Source organism: Neofelis nebulosa, chromosome 2 (assembly GCF_028018385.1).
Source record: "Neofelis nebulosa isolate mNeoNeb1 chromosome 2, mNeoNeb1.pri, whole genome shotgun sequence".
Lineage (NCBI taxonomy): Eukaryota > Metazoa > Chordata > Mammalia > Carnivora > Felidae > Neofelis > Neofelis nebulosa.
The window spans coordinates 207891873-207911564 of NC_080783.1; the positions used below are offsets into that span (position 1 = coordinate 207891873).

The 19692-nt window shown below is 47.6% G+C and overlaps 1 protein-coding gene across 2 annotated transcripts in view; it reads right to left on the reverse strand.

The window, feature by feature from the left end:
• Positions 1 to 4423, reverse strand: part of OTUD3 (OTU deubiquitinase 3) — a 30105-nt gene extending 25682 nt beyond the window's left edge. The window contains exon 1 of one of the 2 annotated variants that reach the window (XM_058718850.1): positions 4061 to 4420. In XM_058718850.1, the coding sequence (XP_058574833.1) occupies positions 4061 to 4281 (221 nt within the window). In that variant the 5' untranslated portion in view covers positions 4282 to 4420. Of the gene's footprint in view, positions 1 to 4060 lie in introns of both variants that reach the window. The other variant, XM_058718851.1, reaches the window with a different exon arrangement.
• Positions 4424 to 19692: the final 15269 nt, after the last annotated feature.

Sequence of the window (19692 nt, forward strand, 5' to 3'; positions counted from 1 at the left end):
AATTACACAAGATGATGTGTGAAGATCCTTCCATCACTAAAATCCTAGGATTATAAAAACAAAATAAAAATTAGAAAAATAAAATAACTTGTGGGGCGCCTGAGTGGCTCAGTTGGTGAAGCGTCCAACTTCGGCTCAGGTCATGATCTCACAGCATGTGAGTTCGAGCCCCGCGTCGGGCTCTGTGCTGACGGCTCGGAGCCTGGAGCCTGCTTCGGATTCTGTGTCTCCCTCTCTCTCTGCCCCTCCCATGCTCACCCTCTGTCTCTCTCTCTCTCTCTCTCTCTCTCCCTCTCTCTCTCTCAAAAATAAATAAACATTAAAAAAAAAATTTTGTAACTAAAAAAAATAAAATAACTTGTTTAGGACAGAGATAAATGGCTAAAATTAGTGATTCTTTCATGTTTCAATTTTAGAACACTACTAATTAGTAATGTAATTTAGGGCAACATTTAGTAGATGCGAGTGGATACAGTTCAGAGAGATACTATTGTACTGCCTAATCCAATTAGAGATTCTTTTCACACTAGAGCCAATCATGTTTTTAAGGACAACACCAAGGTTAAAATACTTCTTTCTTGTTTTGAAACAACCTAATTTATGTGGGTCCATACAACACGACAAATATGAAGGCGGCCCATGATGCATTACAAAACCCTATAAATAGCTCTGTGATTACTCTGCTAAATTGACTCAACTCACGTAAAGGCTACATTAAAGGACACCGGCTAATGTGTCCCCAAGCACTCAGAGGTTCGAGGATGCTGTAGTACCATACTGCCTACAACGATTATGCCTCCATAGCGAGATGCTATGTCAGGCTACTCAATATTGGAATCGGACTAGAATGGAAGAGTGGAGGCTGTTGACTTTTTAATATCACCATGGCTTTATTCTGTTTCACCAAGAGTATCCAATGAATATGAATACAGACTCTACTGATGCCTACTAACCCATCCCACACACAGGAAACGCCACCCATTGCACAGTGATAAAGGCTGTCATCACCATCTCCAAAAGCGTCACAATACCAGAGGGCCGACCACAGTCCGTCTCATGGTACCCATGGGAAGAATTTGTGAACAGAAAGCGGGGAGCTTCCTGGAACTCACACAGAGGGAATTATCATTATCATCTTATCTAACATTGTCTCAAGAACAGGGGCCTCGGAAGGGAGCGACACGAACATTCCCGGCAAGCCGGCCTCTGCAGTCTCGCTGCCTTGTAACCTGATACTGTCATCCTAAACAACTTTATATGTCTCAAAAATAACGTGCTCCTGTACCTTTACATACATTACTCTTCAGCCTGAAGTGTTCTCTTGGCACATTCCTACTGGTCCTTCATGACCCAGTCTGAGTAGGACCTCCTCGGAGAGGCATCTAGCACAGTGTAAGTTGCAATAAACATTTGCTGAATGAATGAAAAGGCCTTCCTGATCCCTTCAGGGAGTGCTGGCCACTTCCTGCTCAATAGTACTATAACCAGTCACTGTTAAAAATAGATCAAACTGGGGCGCCTGGGGGGCTCAGTTGGTTAAGCATCGGACTTCGGCTCAGGTCATGATCTCGCGGTTTGTGGGTTCAAGCCCCGCGTGGGGCTCTGTGCTGACAGCTCAGAGCCTGGAACTGGCTTCCGATTCTGTGTCTCCTTCTCTCTCTGCCCCTCCCCTGTTCACGTTCTGTCTCTTGATAATAAGTAAACGTTAAAAAAAAAATTAAAAATACACCAAACTGGACTTGATTTATATTATCCATTCTCAAAGTGTGGCCCAGTTTGGGGGGGGTGGTGGTGCGCATATCTCTGAGACCCCTTCAAGGTATTCTTGAGTTCAAAACTAGGGTGTGACTTATCTTTTTCTTCTCATTCTCTCACAACTGTACAGTGAAGATTTCCAGAGGCTCCCTGATACATGAGGTTATCACTCTGACAGTTAAGGGAATGTGTGTTTGTGTATTCTTGTTTCTAATTTTCATTTTAGTTTCAAATACAGTAAATGTGGACAGTTATGACCCATAAACAAAGCTCTTTGGGAGTTCTGGGTAATTTTGAAGAGTGTAAAGGGATCCCTAGACCAAAATGTTTGAGCCCACTAATGTATTTATCTCTTACCAGGCTGTGAACTCCTTCAGTATTTCAGTCAGCAATGGATTCCCAGCACCTGTTCAACCAACGTTTGCTGAATTAACTAAACAAGTACATTCTCTTGGGGGCGGGGCAGAGTAGAGGTAGTACCCCCAAAGTTTCCCATGGCATTATGAAAGCTCCCTCGAGATTTTACAATTCGCTGTGCTGCAATTTCTACTCCTAAGCAACCCTGTGTTGAGAACTTCGGTGCCCTGGACACCCTGACACTGAGAATATGTCCACTATAACAGACACCAACAATGCAGTTCCATGCAAGGAACAGTCCCACCCCAATCCCAGTGTAAAATAGTCTCCTGGCATCTGGTTTATACAGCAGTGTCTTGTGCTTGTGAGTTGGATTGGGATAAGTAAGGCCCAGTAGAGTTAATAAACTGTACTCGGTGAAATCCAGGCACTAGACTAAAAGCAAGACATGGCAAAGCAAGACTTTAATTGTAGTGACTCCACTGAGAGAATGTTCCTTTGAGGGGCACTTGGCTGGCTCAGTCGGTGAGCATCCGACTCTTGATTTTTCAGCTCAGGTCATGATCCTAGAGTCATGGGATCGAGCCCTCCGTCCGGCTCCAGGCTGAATGTGAAACCTGCTTAAGATTCTTTCTCTCTCCCTCCCTCTCCTTCCCTCCCTCCCTGCCTCCCTCCCTCCCTCTGCCCCTCTCCCCTGCTCTGGAAGTTAGGAAGGGACAGGCGGACGGAGGGTGGAAGGAAGGAAGGGAGGGGGGAAATGTCCTTGTGAGACGCCCAGCTGAGGGTCTAGTGGGCCTCCGTGGTATTTTTATCATTCATTCATACGACAGAACTGCACTGAGTGCCCTCTATGTACCTGGCACTATGCTAGGTGGTGGCGAGTCAAACGCAACCGAGGTCTAAAGCCAAGTGTCTAAGCATTGAGCATATGTAGGAAAGGTGGGATACATAAATTAGGGTCAATTCATAGTCTTGATTAATGAGCCACAATGTAATGTGAAATCCAAAAAAACACTCTCTTCCCTCATTCCCATGCTTAACAAGTCAGGCACTTCTACACAGCCTTTAATTCCATCTCATTCCTCCCTCCGCCCTCTCTGAGCCCTCAAATGATGGGAAGGACAAGAACAGCTAGGCTGTTATTAATACTGTCTCTTCCAGAGTGACATAACCCGGTAACCAGACTCCCTCTCACCTACCCCTGCAATGAGGATGCTAGCTGTTCTCCTCCCCCTCTCCCCTACCTTCTTCCTTCTGCCATCCATGCTCCTGGATCCATAGCCCCTTCCCTTTCCCCACTTTCTCCCTCCCACCCCACTTATTTAGCCTGTGCTCCCTAAAAAAGCTGGCCCTAGATTCCGGTCTAAGCCCCCAAGCAAGCTGGGGTAAGCATCAGAGGAGAAAGTGAGGCCCGTGGAAGTTAGAATTAGAGAAGTCACCTTCTGCTCAGTAAACAGCAGGCCCTCACAGACCTAATTTCCCTAGTGTAAAGGAGGGCAACACCGAACAGTAAGAACTCAAAAGGGGCAAAGCGTTATACCACGTGGGGCTTCGCCTCTTTCTCCGTGTCTCAGCATCTTTCTGACGGCCCTACGTGCTGTCCTGCTCCTCGAGGGACGGGCTCCATCTCATGCCTCCAGGTCTCAGCTTAAATGTCACCTCTCAGAGGCCTTCCCGGGCGCCGATCTAAAGGACACCTGCTCCAGTGCTGCCTCTTAGGACCACTTCACAGCTTCCTCGTGGCCTCTGCCACCATTAGGGCAACTGGGGATTACTCGAGCGTCCCGAGGGGAGGGGCCTCGCCGCCTCGCCCGCCACCGGACCCCCCGCACTGGGAAGCGGTGGCGCCCGGCGCCGCCTGAATGAATGACTGGACGAGAGCGGGCGACGGTCGCCATGCCCGGCGCGTCCCCCGGCGCCGCCTCCCGCGCTCCCGGGCCCGCCTCACCCGTCCCCCGGCACCTCCCGCAGCTTCAGCCCCAGGGCCTGCAGCTGGTTGGCGAAGCTGACGAACTCCTCCTCGCAGCCGCCGCCGCCGCCGGACTCCGGCCGGTTCCGCCGCTCTTTGGCCAGGGCCCGGCGCGCCGCCCGCTCGTCCCGCTTGCGCTCGGCCTCGGCTTTCCGGCTGCCGCTGCCCGGTCGGCCCTTCGCCGCCTGCTTTCGGGACATGGCCGCGGTTCGCGGCCCGCAGCGGCAAGACGGAAAGCCGCAGGACCGCCGGGCGGCCGTCTCAGGTGTCAAGGCAGCGAAACGACGCGGCGACGGAGCCCGGCGACGGCGACGCGGCCACCGCGCCTGCGCGGGCGCCGGGCACCCGGGTCACGTGACGTAACCCCGCCCCGCCCCCGCCCCCCCTCCCCGCGCGGCACCATAGAGAGCTCGCCTCGGAGAGCCAGAGGGGCACCCGTCTTTATTGGCTCCGCTCTACCCCCTGGTGGTGGGTGGTGCTGACTGAGGAGCGGCTGGCCCCGGAGAACGAAGCAAGGAAAGGTTACGGGAGAGAAAGGGAGGGTTGAAAAGTGAGAGATGAGGGCAGCGGCAAAAGTGAGGAGAGAAAGGAATTTAAAAATTTAACGCTACGTATGAGCCCACAGTTGGAGTAGGCGCATTCACGTGGCTCAGTCTTGTTTAAGTATCCCCATACTACGGGAAACTGGGCCTGAGAGGGTAAGTAATTTCAACACGATCACACATCGAGGAAGCGGAGCTTCGCCCTGTTCCAAAGCCCATTCACTTTATTTGATCCTTCCCTTCTCTACCTCTCTACCATCCTCATAACTCAGGGGAGAAGTTGCCCTCGTCCAAAACTTCTGGCAACTAGGGTAATGTTGACTCCACTCGAGGGTGACCTCCCCGACCCCTCCCCGTCCCTAGGTTTGCCTTGGGTTCCCTGGGATGCGAGGCTTTCAGTTTTAAAGCCAGGACAGTCCTGGGCGAACCAGGATAGTTGGTCGCTGTCATTCACACCCACCTACTCTGGAACCTAATCCCTCTGTAACCCCCTCTCCCCTGCAGTAATCCCTTTGTAAAAAGGCAAACTGAGGTATACCAACATTTTGAGGGTTTGTTTGAGCATACATCATTGGCATCGGAATCAAGCAGTGCCAATCCAAAGGTGGTTGGGGGCACTCCTCCAACAGGACCTAGAGGAGAGGATTTTATAGAGAAGACAGGAAGCTAAGCAAGGAAATTATTTGCTTGGTTGTAGCATAAGCGGTTGACTTATTTGGGAAAACCTATTTGACTGTGCTTCGTTCTTAAGTTTCATCTGAGAATCCAGCTCATTGACTCTGGCTTTGGTTTGGGTTTGCGTTCACTTCTGTGGTTATAAGGTGTTACAGCCACCTCAGTCTAATGGTCTCCTTGTCTACTTATCTTAACACCCCTCTCCTCCCTCATCTAAGCTCCATCTCTCTCCCTTCCCATAGTCATGGTACTGCCTTCTCCTCCTCTTGGCCCCCTAAACCAATCTTGCCATCCCTCGGAATGTTCCTAATGCTTCTGCCCTTAATAATTGTCTTCTCTACCTACAGGTTCTTCTTGGGCCTTGGCCAAAAGCAGCATCCGCAAGCCCAGTGGGAACCAGCACCTGTATTTATCTTGGATCAGTAACTCTTATCGCAGACCCTGTGCTAGGTGCCCAGCATAACCCCGAAACCAGACGGGGCAATTGCCCTCAGCCCAGATTCCAGTGGGACATATAGGTAAGAACACAGCACAATTACAATACTGCATGACAAATGCAGTGCTGAACTGAAGAAGTGCCATCTGATGGGAGTATGCGGCTTGAGCAGGAAGTGGGAAGAAAGCCCAGCTCCACCCCGATCCATAGGAGATCAGCCCAAGTCCTTAGAGCTGTGGGGAGCCATCTTGGGAACAAAGCTGATCAGGTCTATGTCTAGAAATGTGTCTTCAGCTTTGGTGAGAATGGGTCAGAGGGCAGATGCCACGTAGGAGGCTCCTGTAAACGTCCAAAGACAGGTGACGGTGATGTGATGCTGGGTCTAGGACGGGGTGGAAGAGAGGGAGATCGGGAAAATAGACTCACATGTTCGGATGGAACTGGACTGAATTGTCTTGGAATGTGTCACATGCTTCTCTGAGGTTCCTGAAATTCTTTTGCACAGATCCCTCCTTTGTTCTCAGGAAGAAAGAGCATAAATTGTGCCTGGACCCGCCTTTTCTTGCACAGACATGCTGAGCCCTTAGATGACCCCTCTGCTGTGTTTAGTAAGGTGGAGGGGGCGGGACAGTGCTAGGAGTGGAAACCCCCTGGACGGGAGGGCAGAGACCTAGGTTCTGGCCTGGTCTATCACTGACGGACTCCATGACTTTGGATTAGTTGCTTCACCTCCCAAGTTCCTTTTTGCTGTCTTTAAAATAGCAAAATAACAGTAAAGACCAAATGCAATAGTAATGACAGTAATTACAAACTTCTATGGTGTTACCGTGTGCCAGGCACTATTGCTTTACAAATACTATCTTACTTAGTCATTACAACAACCCAATGAAATATGTACTGTCTGAGGCACAGAGAGAGTTAAGTAATTTGCCCAAAGTCACAAAGTGACAGAACCAGGATTTGAAGCCAGGTCATTTCTTTTTTTAAATTTTTTTAAATTTATTTTTGAAGGAGAGAGAGAGGCAGAGCATGAGCAGGGGAGGAGCAGAGAGAGAGGGAGACACAGAATCCGAAGCAGGCTCCAGGCTCCGAGCCGTCAGCCCAGCGCCCAACTCGGGGCTCAAACTCATGAACTGTGAGAGCGTGACCTGAGCCAAAGTCAGACGCTCAACCGACTGAGCCACCCAGGCACCCCTAAGCCAGGTCATTTCACTCCAGACTATATACTCTTTCTTTTTTCTTTCTTTCTTTCTTTCTTTCTTTCTTTCTTTCTTTCTTTCTTTCTTTCTTTCTTTCAGCTTCATGCCCAGCGTGGAGCCCAACACGAGGCTTGAACTCATGACCCTGAGATCAAGACCTGAGCTGAGGTCAAGAGTTGGACACTTAACCAAGGTACCTGTCTTTTTTTTAAGTAGGCCCCATGCCCTACTGCGAGGCTTGAACTCATGACCCTCGATTGAGAGTCACGTGCTGTACCAACTGGGCCAGCCAGGTATCCCAGGACTATAGGCTTTTAACCACCACACATACACCTTTCCATAAACTCCCCAAAACTCTACGTAACACATGCATTTATTTTGTTATTAACTCTCTGATGTGTCCCACATTCATTGCTGATACGGTCTTTCAACCACCCCTGTTGTCACACGTCACTGTTGTCCAATTTTCTATTTAACTTTCTCTGCGCTAAAGCGGATCACAGTTTAGAGCCTCATAGCCCTGGGTTTCCATCCTGGTCTCACCACAGGTGAGTTATTGCACTTCTGCACCTCAGTTTTCTACCCTGTCAAATGGCCATACTCAGGTAGGAATGGGAGGGAGAGCTGTCGACATTAATAGGAACAGAAAGCCCCAGGCCTGCCAACTTAGCGATGTTGGTTGAATCATTCCTCTGTGGTGGGAAGGTCGTGGGAGCCAGGCAAAGCCTGCCATTGGCAACTTCGGAAACCGGAAGAGGGAGGCTCGTCTTCAGGAAACATGTGGAAATGCAAATACTTGCCCTTCTTGGAAAATTCTGGTCTTCCACAGGTCCGTGCCTTCCAGCCCACACCTAGAATCTACAGGTGTACCTAGAAGACCACAGGTGGTCTTCTGTCAGCAGAGACCTATGCTAGACCATTATCACCCTTTGAATGCAAATGAATACTCCTTCTATATTATAGCTAAAGGCCGAAGGGAAGGAGCCCTTGTGAGTTACATGAATACTCTGCCAGCTTGATCAGAGATCATCCAAAGACTCATCAAACATCATGGGTGGCATTTAGTACAGGAGTCTCCCCGTCTCTGCAGGGAACACATTCTAAGAGCCCCCAGCAAATGCCTGAAAACACAGATACTACCTGAACCTATATATACTATGTTTTTCCCCATACATATATACAAACATATGATAAAGTTTCATTTATAAATTAGGCACAGTAAGAGATTAGCAATAATAACGTATAATACAATAGAACAGTTACAGCAAGATACTGTAATAAAAGCTATGTGAATGTGGAGTCTCTCTGTCTCTGTCTCTCTGTCTGTCTGTCTCTCTCAATATCTTGTAGTCACCTTTCTTCCTGTGATGATGTGAGATGATAAAATGCTTGCGTGACAGGGTGAATTGCGAGGAATGACAGGTCATGTGATGTAGTCCTAGACTGCTATCGACCTTCTGACAGTCCATTAATGATCCATCTGGAGAATCATCTGCTTCTGGACTGGGGTTGATTCTGGACTGGGGTTGATCGCAGGTAACTGAAACTGGGGAAAGCAAAACCGTGGATAAGTGGGGATTACTTGTGGATGAGTAGAAAAGAAAAAAAAAAGTGTGATTGGAATTTTCATGAAAAATGCAGCTTTAGGACATGCCAGAATGTACCATGAAGGGTATGGGAAGATGAGAACTGTCACACACTGTTCTTCAGAGGCAAACTAGTCTGGCCACTTTGGAGGGCAATGGGACAGTCTCTGGTAAGGTTTTAAATGTCTGATGACCCAGAGACACCACATCTCATTATCCGTTCTGAAGTTTTTTTTAATGTTTACTTATTTTTAACAGAGAGAGAGAGCAGGAGCTGGGGAGGGGCAGAGAGAGAGGGAGACACAGAATCTGAAACAGGCTCCAGGCTCTGAGTTGTCAGCACAGAGCCTGACGCGGGGCTCGAACTCACAGACCGCGAGATCATGACCTGAGCCAAAGTCGAACGCCCAACCGACTGCGCCACCCAGACACCCCTATGTGGTTTGTTTTTATTTTTGTTTTTAATTAAGGCAGCGTAATTGTGTATGATGTATATAATTTCACTACCTAAATTATTTTCCTTGGACTAACCATCTATTCCTTCCTTCACACTGAAGCCCTACAGAATTCTTTTGGGAGTGCTTTATCAGCTAACATGAATTTGGAATAAGCACATTGCTTTTCCTGAGAAGTGGGTATTTCGTGTCTCTAGAGTTCACGGCATCTTGTTCTCTTGTATCTCCACCATGTCACTCTTGGATCGATCTTGTTTTATTGTCCTTTTGCTCTTCCTGTGAGAACCGGGCTTTGAAACAAAATCAGATATCAACTCAGCCATGTCCAAACTATCACAGGTTACGTGCTACTAGAATTTGAATTAACGAGACGCCACCTTTATTCGATGGACACAGAGACCATATGTAGACATCGAATACTCAGGACGAAGAGCATCACCCCACCCCCACCCCCACTCCCCAAGTGAACTTGGCCACGATGGGTGCTGTGCACAGCTCACTGACTGGCAGAGTGTCTGAGAAGAACAGGTTCAGGGCAGGGAGCCTCTGGTACCAAAGCCACATCTCTAACTTCATCCCCTGTACTTAACCTGAAAATGTCACACAGTTTATTTCTCTCCCAGGACAGTCCCATAGTAGGCCACCAGGAAGAATGTTACTCAACAAAAGTCTTTTCTCTTGGTCAGTCTTTGTTTCTGCATCTTTTACGTTTATTGTTGTCGTGTGTGTGTGTGTGTGTGTGTGTGTGTGTGCGCGCGCACGTGTGTGGATCTGTGCACGTGTACACAGGGAGCTTTGTCACTCCTCCGTCTCTTTTTCCATTTGTGGCTCCTGCTCTCGATGGTGGGGTTGGTCCCGTGGCCCCACTCTCCCTCCCGGACCTTATCCTCTTTCTCTGCCCTCAACACACCCCCTTGTCCCACTCACTTAGCACCTGGTGGACCAAAAGAACAAGAATGCAGGAGTGGTCACATTGAAATCAATCCAAATCCCATGTCTGTTGCTTAAACCCCTGTGACCGGCAGTATTTTCCAGAATCTTTTCCAGCTTCAGTTTCCTCGTGTGGAAAATGACAGCAGTCATGACTTCCTCTCAGAGTTGGTCTGAGACATTGAGATCACGACCCTAACAGAGTCTTGCCTAATTCAGTAAATATCGGGAGGCGCCTGGGTGGTTCAGTTGGTTAAGCCTCCGGCTCTTGACTTCAGCTCAGGTCATGATCTCACAGTTCATGAGTTTGAGCCCCACATCGCGCTCTGCACTGATAGCGCGGAGCCTGCTTGGGAGTCTCAATCTCTCCCCCTGTCTCTGCCCCTCTCCCACTCATGTGCTCTGTTTCTCTCTCTCTCTCTCTCTCTGTCTCTGTCTCTGTCTCTCTCTCTCCCAAAATAAATAAATAGGCTTGGGGCGTCTGGGTGGCTCAGTCGGTTAAGCGTCCAACTTTGGCTCAGGTCATGATCTCGCGGTCCGTGGGTTCGAGCCCCGTGTCGGGCTCTGTGCTGACAGCTCAGAGCCTGGAGCCTGTTTCAGATTCTGTGTCTCCCTCTCTCTCTGACCCTCCCCCCATTCGTGCTCTGTCTCTCTCTGTCTCAAAAATAAACATTAAAAAATTTTTTTAAATAAATAAATAGGCTTTTAAAAAGTAAAAATAAATAAATAAATACCAGTTTCCTTCCTCCTCTCTCCCTTCTCTTTTGTCCTACCTCACCACCACCCATTCTCTCCACTTTGTCTTAAATGACTATATACCCTATACTATAATACACTGAAATATGCCATATATACTAAATTATGTAAATCTGTAAATGAGTAGTTGAATATTCTCCATTCCTCTTTTTCCTAGCAACTAAAGAGAACATTCATTGCTCTCATGGGGAATGAAGGCATCAGTTTTTGTTTTCAGGTGATCCTTGCTCAATCTCTCCATTTCACTGATGGCCCTTGATGAGGGGGGAAGGTCATAGGGTGTGGGAATGGGGGCTTCTGTCCTTGGGCTAGATTTTAGATACTCATACTCATTCAATGACTTTGCTGGTCCTTGAACTGCAGAATTAATCTTTACAGCTCCGTAGCAACTTCTTTGTTTGACATCTCTGTGCCAAAGAGCCTAATTGCTCACACAGTCTGTTGTTATGGTGACCCTACATAAACTACCTGCCACCACACCATCCGGACCTGTGCCAGGACCCCGCCCTGTGGCCACGTTAACCCCGCAGGGCAGGGCGAAGGGAAGAGGAGCTCTGTCCTGGAGGGCACACGAGGGGGCAGCAGAAAGGCAGCTTTCTCTCCTTCCTCTCAAACCATACACGTGGAAAGGTCTCTGATGCGAAAAAGGGGGCATGTTCATGAGAGAAAATCTTGATATTAAAGAATAAAGAAGGAGGAAAACCATCCACAATCCCACTCTCAGCGATAGTGATTGTAGGCGTGTTTGTGTCTTGACTTGAATCGTAGGAGATGGCTGATACCTGAGCATTTTTAACTTAAAAAATGACAATTTCATGTGGTTTAACCTAATATTTCCCCACACCTTTTCTGTATGGCAAACACAAATGTGTTGTTTTTTTTTTAATTTTAGAAAGAGAAAGTACGAGTGGGGGGGTAGGGGGGGGAGAGAATCTTAAGTAGGCTCCATGCTCACTGCAGAGCCCAATGAGGGGCTCAATCCCATGACCCTGGGATCATGACCTGAGTTGAAATCAAAAGTCAGATGCTCAACCCTGAGCCACCCAGGTGCCCCATAAATGCATTTTTAAATACAAATTCAAGATGGGATTATATGCACACGTGTGTGTATCTTTAAAGCCTGTCTTTTCAGGGGCGCCTGGGTGGCTCAGGTGACTTGGTTTCGGCTCAGGTCATGAGCCGAACTCATGGTTCATGAGTTTGAGTTCCGCATCGGGCTCTGTGCTGACAGCAGAGAGTCTGCTTGGGATTCTCTCTCTCCCTCTCCATCTCTGCCCACCCGCACTCTCTCAAAATATAAACATTGTTGGGGCGCCTGGGTGGCGCAGTCGGTTGAGCGTCCGACTTCAGCTCAGGTCACGATCTCGCGGTCCGTGAGTTCGAGCCCCGCGTCGGGCTCTGGGCCGACGGCTCGGAGCCTGGAGCCTGTTTCTGATTCTGTGTCTCCCTCTCTCTCTGCCCCTCCCCCGTTCATGCTCTGTCTCTCTCTGTCCCAAAAATAAATAAAAAAAATAAAAAAAAAAAAAATAAACATTGTTGGGGCGCCTGGGTGGCGCAGTCGGTTAAGCGTCCGACTTCAGCCAGGTCACGATCTTGCGGTCTGTGAGTTCGAGCCCCGCGTCGGGCTCTGGGCTGATGGCTCGGAGCCTGGAGCCTGTTTCCGATTCTGTGTCTCCCTCTCTCTCTGCCCCTCCCCCGCTCATGCTCTGTCTCTCTCTGTCCCAAAAATAAATAAAAAACGTTGAAAAAAAAAATTTAAAAAAAAAAATAAATAAACATTGTTTCAAAGCCTGCCTTTTCAAATGAAATATTAGTAACAAACGTCTGTATGTACACAAGCATGACTACCACTGCTCCCTTGAGAAATAAAATGTCGCATATACAACCGAAGCCCCAGATGTGCCCCTCCCAGACGGTCATCCCCTCCGTCTTCGTGAGGTAGCCATTCTCATAAACTTGGTGTTTATCATACATAGGTTTGCATCACCACGCAGTACTCAGGAGTGTTTAACATTTTTAACTTTACATAAATGATACCAAAGTGGATCTACCAATCCTGTGACTTTTATACCGTATTGAACATTACACTTTTGAACATTTATCCGTGTCAAGACATATAGCTTTTGTTCATACATTTTCTTTTTTTCCCCCCCTCTCTCTGTCCCCCCCCCAGCTTGTTTGTTCTCTTTCTGTCTCAAAATAAATAAGTAGATATTTTAAAAATAATAAATAAAAGCACAGTCGTGGTGCAATCAATAGGAAAATGTCAGGATGGGGAAAAACTGAAGGATATGTTTAAATTTCTTTTTAATGTGTATTTATTTTTGAGAGGGACAGAGAGACAGAGTGCAAGTGGGTGAGGGTGAGAGAGAGAGGGAGACACAGAATCGGAAGCAGGCTCCAGGCTCCGAGCGGTCAGCGCAGAGCCCGACGTGGGGCTCGAACCCACGAACCGTGAGATCGTGACCTGAGCCGAAGTCAGACACTTAAACCAACTGAGCCACCCAAGTGCCCCAAAACTGAAAGATATGTTTAAAATAAACTCGCCATTTAAAAATGGGAGGAGGGCTGTGACCAGAAATATCAATCATTTTCAGCTGCTAGGGAGGCCGTCAACCAGTTTCCACTTACTGAACACCAGTGGATGGATCCTGGGACTATCTGCAATTTTAGGTCACACTTTATTTTTTTCTGGATGTGGACACTATACGTCCTCTGAGAGCAAGCAAATCTAACCTACACTCTAACCGAGCAGTCAAATCATCCAAGCAAAATAAGTGGCCCATTCAGGTGGTCTTCATATTACAGTAACTTCTATTCAGTAAATGCTTTTTGAGCAACCTCCCCATGACTTGTACTGTGTCAGGTGAAGTGGATCATGGGAAAGGATTTGTAACACATTCCTTTCCTTCCTCCTGTAAATGCTAATAAACTTGTTAGCCAAGATTGTTTTTTAATTAAAAAAAATTATGTATTTATTTTTACTTATTTTATTTTTTATTTTTTTTAATTTACATCCAAATTAGCGCCTAGTGCAACAATGATTTCAGGAGTAGATTCCTTAATGCCCCTTCCCCATTTAGCCCATCCCTCCTCCCACAACCCCTCCAGTAACCCTCAGTTTGTTCTCCATATTTATGAGTCTCTTCTGTTTTGTCCCCCTCCTGTTTTTATATTATTTTTGTTTCCCTTCCCTTGTGTTCATCTGTTTTGTCTCTTAAAGTCCTCATATGAGTGAAGTCGTATGATTTTTGTCTTTTTCTGACTAATTTCACTTAGTATAATGCCCTCCAGTTCCATCCACGTAGTTGCAAATGGCAAGATTTCATTCTTTTTGATTGCCGAGTAATACTCCATCGTATATATCCCACATCTTCTTTATCCATTCATCCGTCGATGGACATTTGGGCTCTTTCCATACTTTGGCTATTGTTGATAGTGCGGCTATAAACATGGGGGTGCACGTGTCCCTTCGAAACAGCACACCTGTATCCCGTGGATCAATGCCTAGTAGTGCAATTGCTGGGTCGTAGGGTAGTTCTATTTTTAGTTTTTCGAGGAACCTCCAGACTGTTTTCCAGAGTGGCTGCACCAGCTTGCATTCCCATTGTTCATACATTTTCCATGTTTGCTATTAAATATTCAGATTCACTATGTGCCTCTCTCTCCACTAGGCCGGCCTTCTCTGTGCCAAGACTGTGTTAGTTACCTGCAGCTTGAGAGGGCCCACAAATGGGTGTTACAGAAATGCAGGGAACGAAAGAGTAAGAACCACTGAGCTAGAAAAACCCAGCCTCCTTTGTTGAGGACCCAAGGCAGAGCACCCTGAGGACAAGAAGGCTCTCGGATCTAGACGGGCAGACGTCAAAGCTGCACCTGATCTTAGCCAGGAGGCCGAGAAGTGATTGACAGGCAGACGTCAAAGCTGAACAGAACATTAGGATGTCACCTCCCTGGTGCCAGACACAGGTGCTAGGGCATCCTGTCCGGAGCTGCAGGGGAAGGGCAGGAGCATGAAGAAAAAGCTTCCCGAGGGTCCTGAGCCCACTCCTGAAAGAGAAAGAGGTCCCTTTCACCATCACAACCCACAGCCCACATTTTCAGATTAAGGCAGTGACGTGTTCGCGGGATTCTCTGGTTATATTCATCTCCAAGTTGTTCAGACAATTATAACTTATGAGTGGTGCACAATGACACTGAGAACACAGGCAACCAGAAACAAGCAAACAAACAAACAAACAACTAATTCCTTTGAGAGTCAAAATCTTCCTGACCCCGAGGACTTTAAAGTTTGCCTGTAAACTGGACTATAAAATACAGGGAACACCGTGAGCCACAGTGGCAACGAGCCATAACGGTAAGAGTTTAGGGGCTCTGGAATCAGAGTTAGAAGCCGGGCTCTCCCACTTCCCGAATGTGTGACCGTGGGCGAGACGGCCAACCTCGTTCCATTTCTGTCTCTTTGTCTGCAAAACAGAGATACCACCTTGCAAGTTGCTGGGTGCACCCTGCCAGGTGTGGTGCCCCGTGCACCTTCTATAAATGGGAACAGCTTTTATTAGCAAGCTGAGTTGGCAGGGAGCTGCCATCGCTTGCTGACGCTGCGCATTGCTTGTTGAGAAAGAGCAAACGCTGCTCCCGGTGAGGAAAACCCAGCATCTCACCAGGACTGCCTGTGTTGCAAGCTTCCCGTCCTGCATCGCAGCTGGGAAGCATCGTTCTCGGCTCTCCCTCAAGAGCTCGTCGGTCCTTTGGCATCCCAGGAAGCTGCCTTGGGTTCTGGGTTCATTTCTCTTCTTCGAGAAGATTGAGTAAAAGCGTATGTATCGGCAAAGTTCAGCAGAGACCCAGACCGAGAGATAAGATGTCTCAAGTAAAATGGACTGTCCCCACACCCGTCAGTGTCCCCTGTGAAATCTCCAGCTGCAAAAGCACAACTCGCAAGCATCCTGAAAGGAGGGGATATCTGCTGGTTCCAACACACCTACTGCTTCCCAGGCAAACATGTTTCTCTCTCTCTCTCTCTCTCTCTCTCTCTCTCTCTCTCTCTTCCAGTTAGAGAAAAAGAAACTGAGGTCAAATTGACCCCCTTGAGGTAGATCTATTCAAAGAAGTTAACGTCTAATGTTTGTATTTTATATTTAGTTAATCGTAATGTCTTATACACACACTTCACTTAAATTGGTCTTTTAATTTGCACAGCTAGAGCCGTGGGATTTACCCGCTATGCTTCCATTTTAAGTTATGCTTTAAAAATGGGGTGCCTGGGTGGCTCAGTCGGCTGAGCCAGGTCACGATCTCACAGTTCATGAGTTTGAGCCCTGCATCGGGCTCTGTGCTGTCAGCGCAGGTCCCACTTTGGATCCTTTGTCCCCCTCTCTCTGTCCCTTCCTCACACACACACACACACTCTCTCTCTCTCTCTTTCTCTCTCTGTCTCTCTCTCAAACAACAGCAACAACAAAAATTAACACACCTGGGGCACCTGGGTGATTCAGGCAGTTGAGCATCTGACTCTTGATTCAGGCTCGGGTCATGATCCCAGGTTCATGGGATCAAACCCCGCGTCAGGCTCTGTGCTTGAGATTCTCTCTCTCCTTCCCTGTGTCCCCCTGTGCCACCATACCACAGAGCGCAGCTGGCTCTTGAACAGCACGAGTTTGAACTGCATGGGTCCACAGGTATGCGGATTTTTTACAGTACAGTGCCGTAAATGTATTTTCTCTTCCTTATGATTTCTTTTTTTTTTTTAAGTTTTATTTATTTTGAAAGAGAAACACAGAGAGTGTGAGCGGGGAAAGGGCAGAGAGAGAGGGAAGGGCAAAGAGAGAGAATCCCCACAGGCTCCTTGCTGTCAGCACTAAGCCAGACACGGGGCTTGAACTTACAAACCGTGAGATCATAACCTGAGCCAAAATCAAAGATACTTAACCGACTGAGCTACCTGGGTGCCCCCCTTATGATTTTCTTAATAACACTGTCTTTTCTCTAGCTTACTTTATTGTAGGAATACAATAGATAATACATATAACTTACAAGGTATGTGTTAATCGACTGATTGTGTTATCGGCAAGACTTTCAGTCAACTGTAGGCTATCAGTAGTTAACTTTCTGGGGAGTGCAGAGTTTTCAACTGCATGGGGGCCAGTGCTCCTAACCCCTGCATGGTTCAATTTGTAGCCACATCAAATAGCCAATCAATCAACGAAAACGGAATGGAATAATGTATGCAATGGGTTAGTAGGAAAAAAAAAAAAAACAACACAGTTTGCACAAAGGTAAGGATCCCATTTCTATAGAGGTAAAAAACACAATTAAAAAAAAAAAAAAACAGGGGCTCCTGGGTGGCTCAGTTGGTTAAGCGGCCGACTTCGGCTCAGGTCATGATCTCACGGTCTGTGAGTTCGAGCCCCGCCTCGGGCTCTGTGCTGACGGCTCAGAGCCTGGAGCCTGTTTCGGATTCTGTGTCTCCCTCTCTCTGACCCTCCCCTGTTCATGCTCTGTCTCTCCCTGTCTCAAAAATAAATAAAAATGTTAAAAAATTTTTTGAAAAAAAAAAAAACACACACACACACGTACACACACAGAAAGAATGAAGGAATAGATGTCAGACTGCCAAACTGATCATGTCTGAGCTCTTGGAAATGGAGGTGACTTTTATTTTCTTCGGTTTACATTGTTGAGTGTTTGTATTTTTCTAAATTCTAGGCACTGGAATTTTATTACAATGGTTGTCAGAAAAACGCCTCCCAAAAGCTGTGCGTAGTCATCGGAACACGCGGGTCTTTGTTCCAAACCTGCTCCTGAAAGCTTCCCTCAGTGCCAGAACTCCCAAGGCCAGGGCTGGAGTGGCCTCTTATAGAGGAAACCCTTCATTCTCTAGTCGCTGACCTTAACTTTGGATTGCGCCGTGCATGCCCTTTTGGACAGTGTCTAAGCATCTTCATTAGTATCAGGAATGAAGAGCTGCCGTACCCATTGGCTTGGCTTGCCCAAAAAGCAACTTGGAGAGTAGGAATTCAGATTTTTCAGAAAAACATCACGTACCTTTCCTTGGGGACGCTCATGCTTACAGCCGTGACACTGGCATTGCTGTGGCTTCTGGAGTTGGAGATGGGCTGGCCATCCCGTGAATGGCTGGGTCATTTTATTTATAGGCTAACAAAAGCTGCCAGATGTTTGCTAGGAACCTAGAACCTGCCTGCGACGCCCCTCTAAATAAGACAGAAAGGACAAACCCACCTTGTCCCATTGTGAGTCCATCCTTCTGCAGCTCAGGAGCTTTACAACCGTGAAGCGATATCCAGGCTAGACTCCCTGCCGAACCATGGTAGTTTACAAAGCCAGGGGCAGCAACACATTGGGTAACAGGTCAAGTGAAGCTGTAAAAGTATCCAAAGAGGTAACATGACACCCTCCTCCCCAACTCATAATTAAATGCTCCCTTTAACACCATTAACTACAAGAAGCCTTCCGGGGTTTCACAAGCTACTCTTAGACCAAAGACTATCATCTCTCTATCCTCAGATCAGACTCTGGCAACTGAGAAAGATTCTGTGAATGAGTGAGTGACTAATAACATGAGTGAATGAATAAAATCATGCGTCTGCTCCAGCACCACTTTGTAGATATGACTGCTTGTTCATTTCACAAAAATTTATTGTGGATTTACTGTGCGCCAGGCTCTGTGACGGGCACCGGGACATCAAGCCTGCTGCTTGCAGGGAGCTTATATGCTAGCTGGGGAGAGAGTCAATCCACCAGGAAACACAAGCGTGTCTGCTTTCAGATGGTGATAGCGCTATGAGCAAATTGCAGACGTTGTAAACGCACAGGAAACAGAGTGCCTTGGGGTTCGGCGTGGTTGGAAGGCAAGGGGGGCAGAGAAGGCCCCTCAGAGAAGGTGGCGTTTGAGCTCTGACTTTGGATGACCGTGAAAGTGTTCGTTTTCAAGTACTTATTTAGCTTTTGTCAAGAGCTCCGATCCTGAAAATAGAATTTCAGGAACGTGCCTGACATCACCTTTTTCTTGACAGTGGGCACTCGGTCTCCTTCATCGCCGCGACCTGGCAGGATGCTGTGGCAAGCTCATGGGATTGGCAACCGCACTACCTGGGCTCAAATCCTGCCTCCGCCACTTACTAGCTACAGATCTGGGACAAGTTACCTAAGCACTGGAGCCTCAGTTTCCCCACCCAAATAGGAGGAGGAGGAGGAGGATTCATATTTAGCAATAATACTTTTACAAAAGGCATCACTAACTGCCCACCAAAAATCCATGATTCTTCTTCTAGAGCATCAAGTTGTTGCTAAAAGGCAGCTGCCCCACCATAGAGTCCATTTTCCAGCCCCCCCTTGCCTCCAGATTCAGCCAAAACCCACATTTTTGCCACTGAGATGTGAATGGAAGTTATGGGGGCCACTTCCAGGCCTGGGTCGCTGAGTCACCTTAAGGAGGAAAAGCGCCCGTTGACCAGGAACACCCTCACTGGACCAAGTCAGGGAAAAACAAGCGTTGGTTGTGTGCAGCGACTGAAGTTCAAGGGTGTATTCGTGACGGCATCCGCGCTGCTGGACTTGCTCACACAGCCTTACAGTGTGTGTCATGCAGCCCCGGAAGTGGCAGCTGCCTGAGCATAACTGAGGACAGGGCTTTGAATCCCGTCCAGTGGGCCACATGAGATTTTGACCTTCTGCCCCTCCTCACCCTTGCAGAAGGGGATGGTTTTTCACTATATTGGATATTGATTTCTGGGAAGATCAGTAGCTATAGGACGAGGGGATATTAGGTTCCTTGGACTTAGCAGAGTTGTATTGTCCAAAAAACAATTTTTTTTTAATTGATGGGGATACAGGAGAAAAGAATCTTTCTCACCTCTCTTCTCCTTGAGCTCATAGATTGCAGTGGAGCTTGAAAATCAAGAGCTTCACCCAGAATGTAAAACGTCTTTTCTCTTTTTACTTCCTCTTCCTCCAGGACAACTCTTCTGTGATACGGGTTTTCGCTCTCAGGCGTCTAAGAGGGAAGAAGA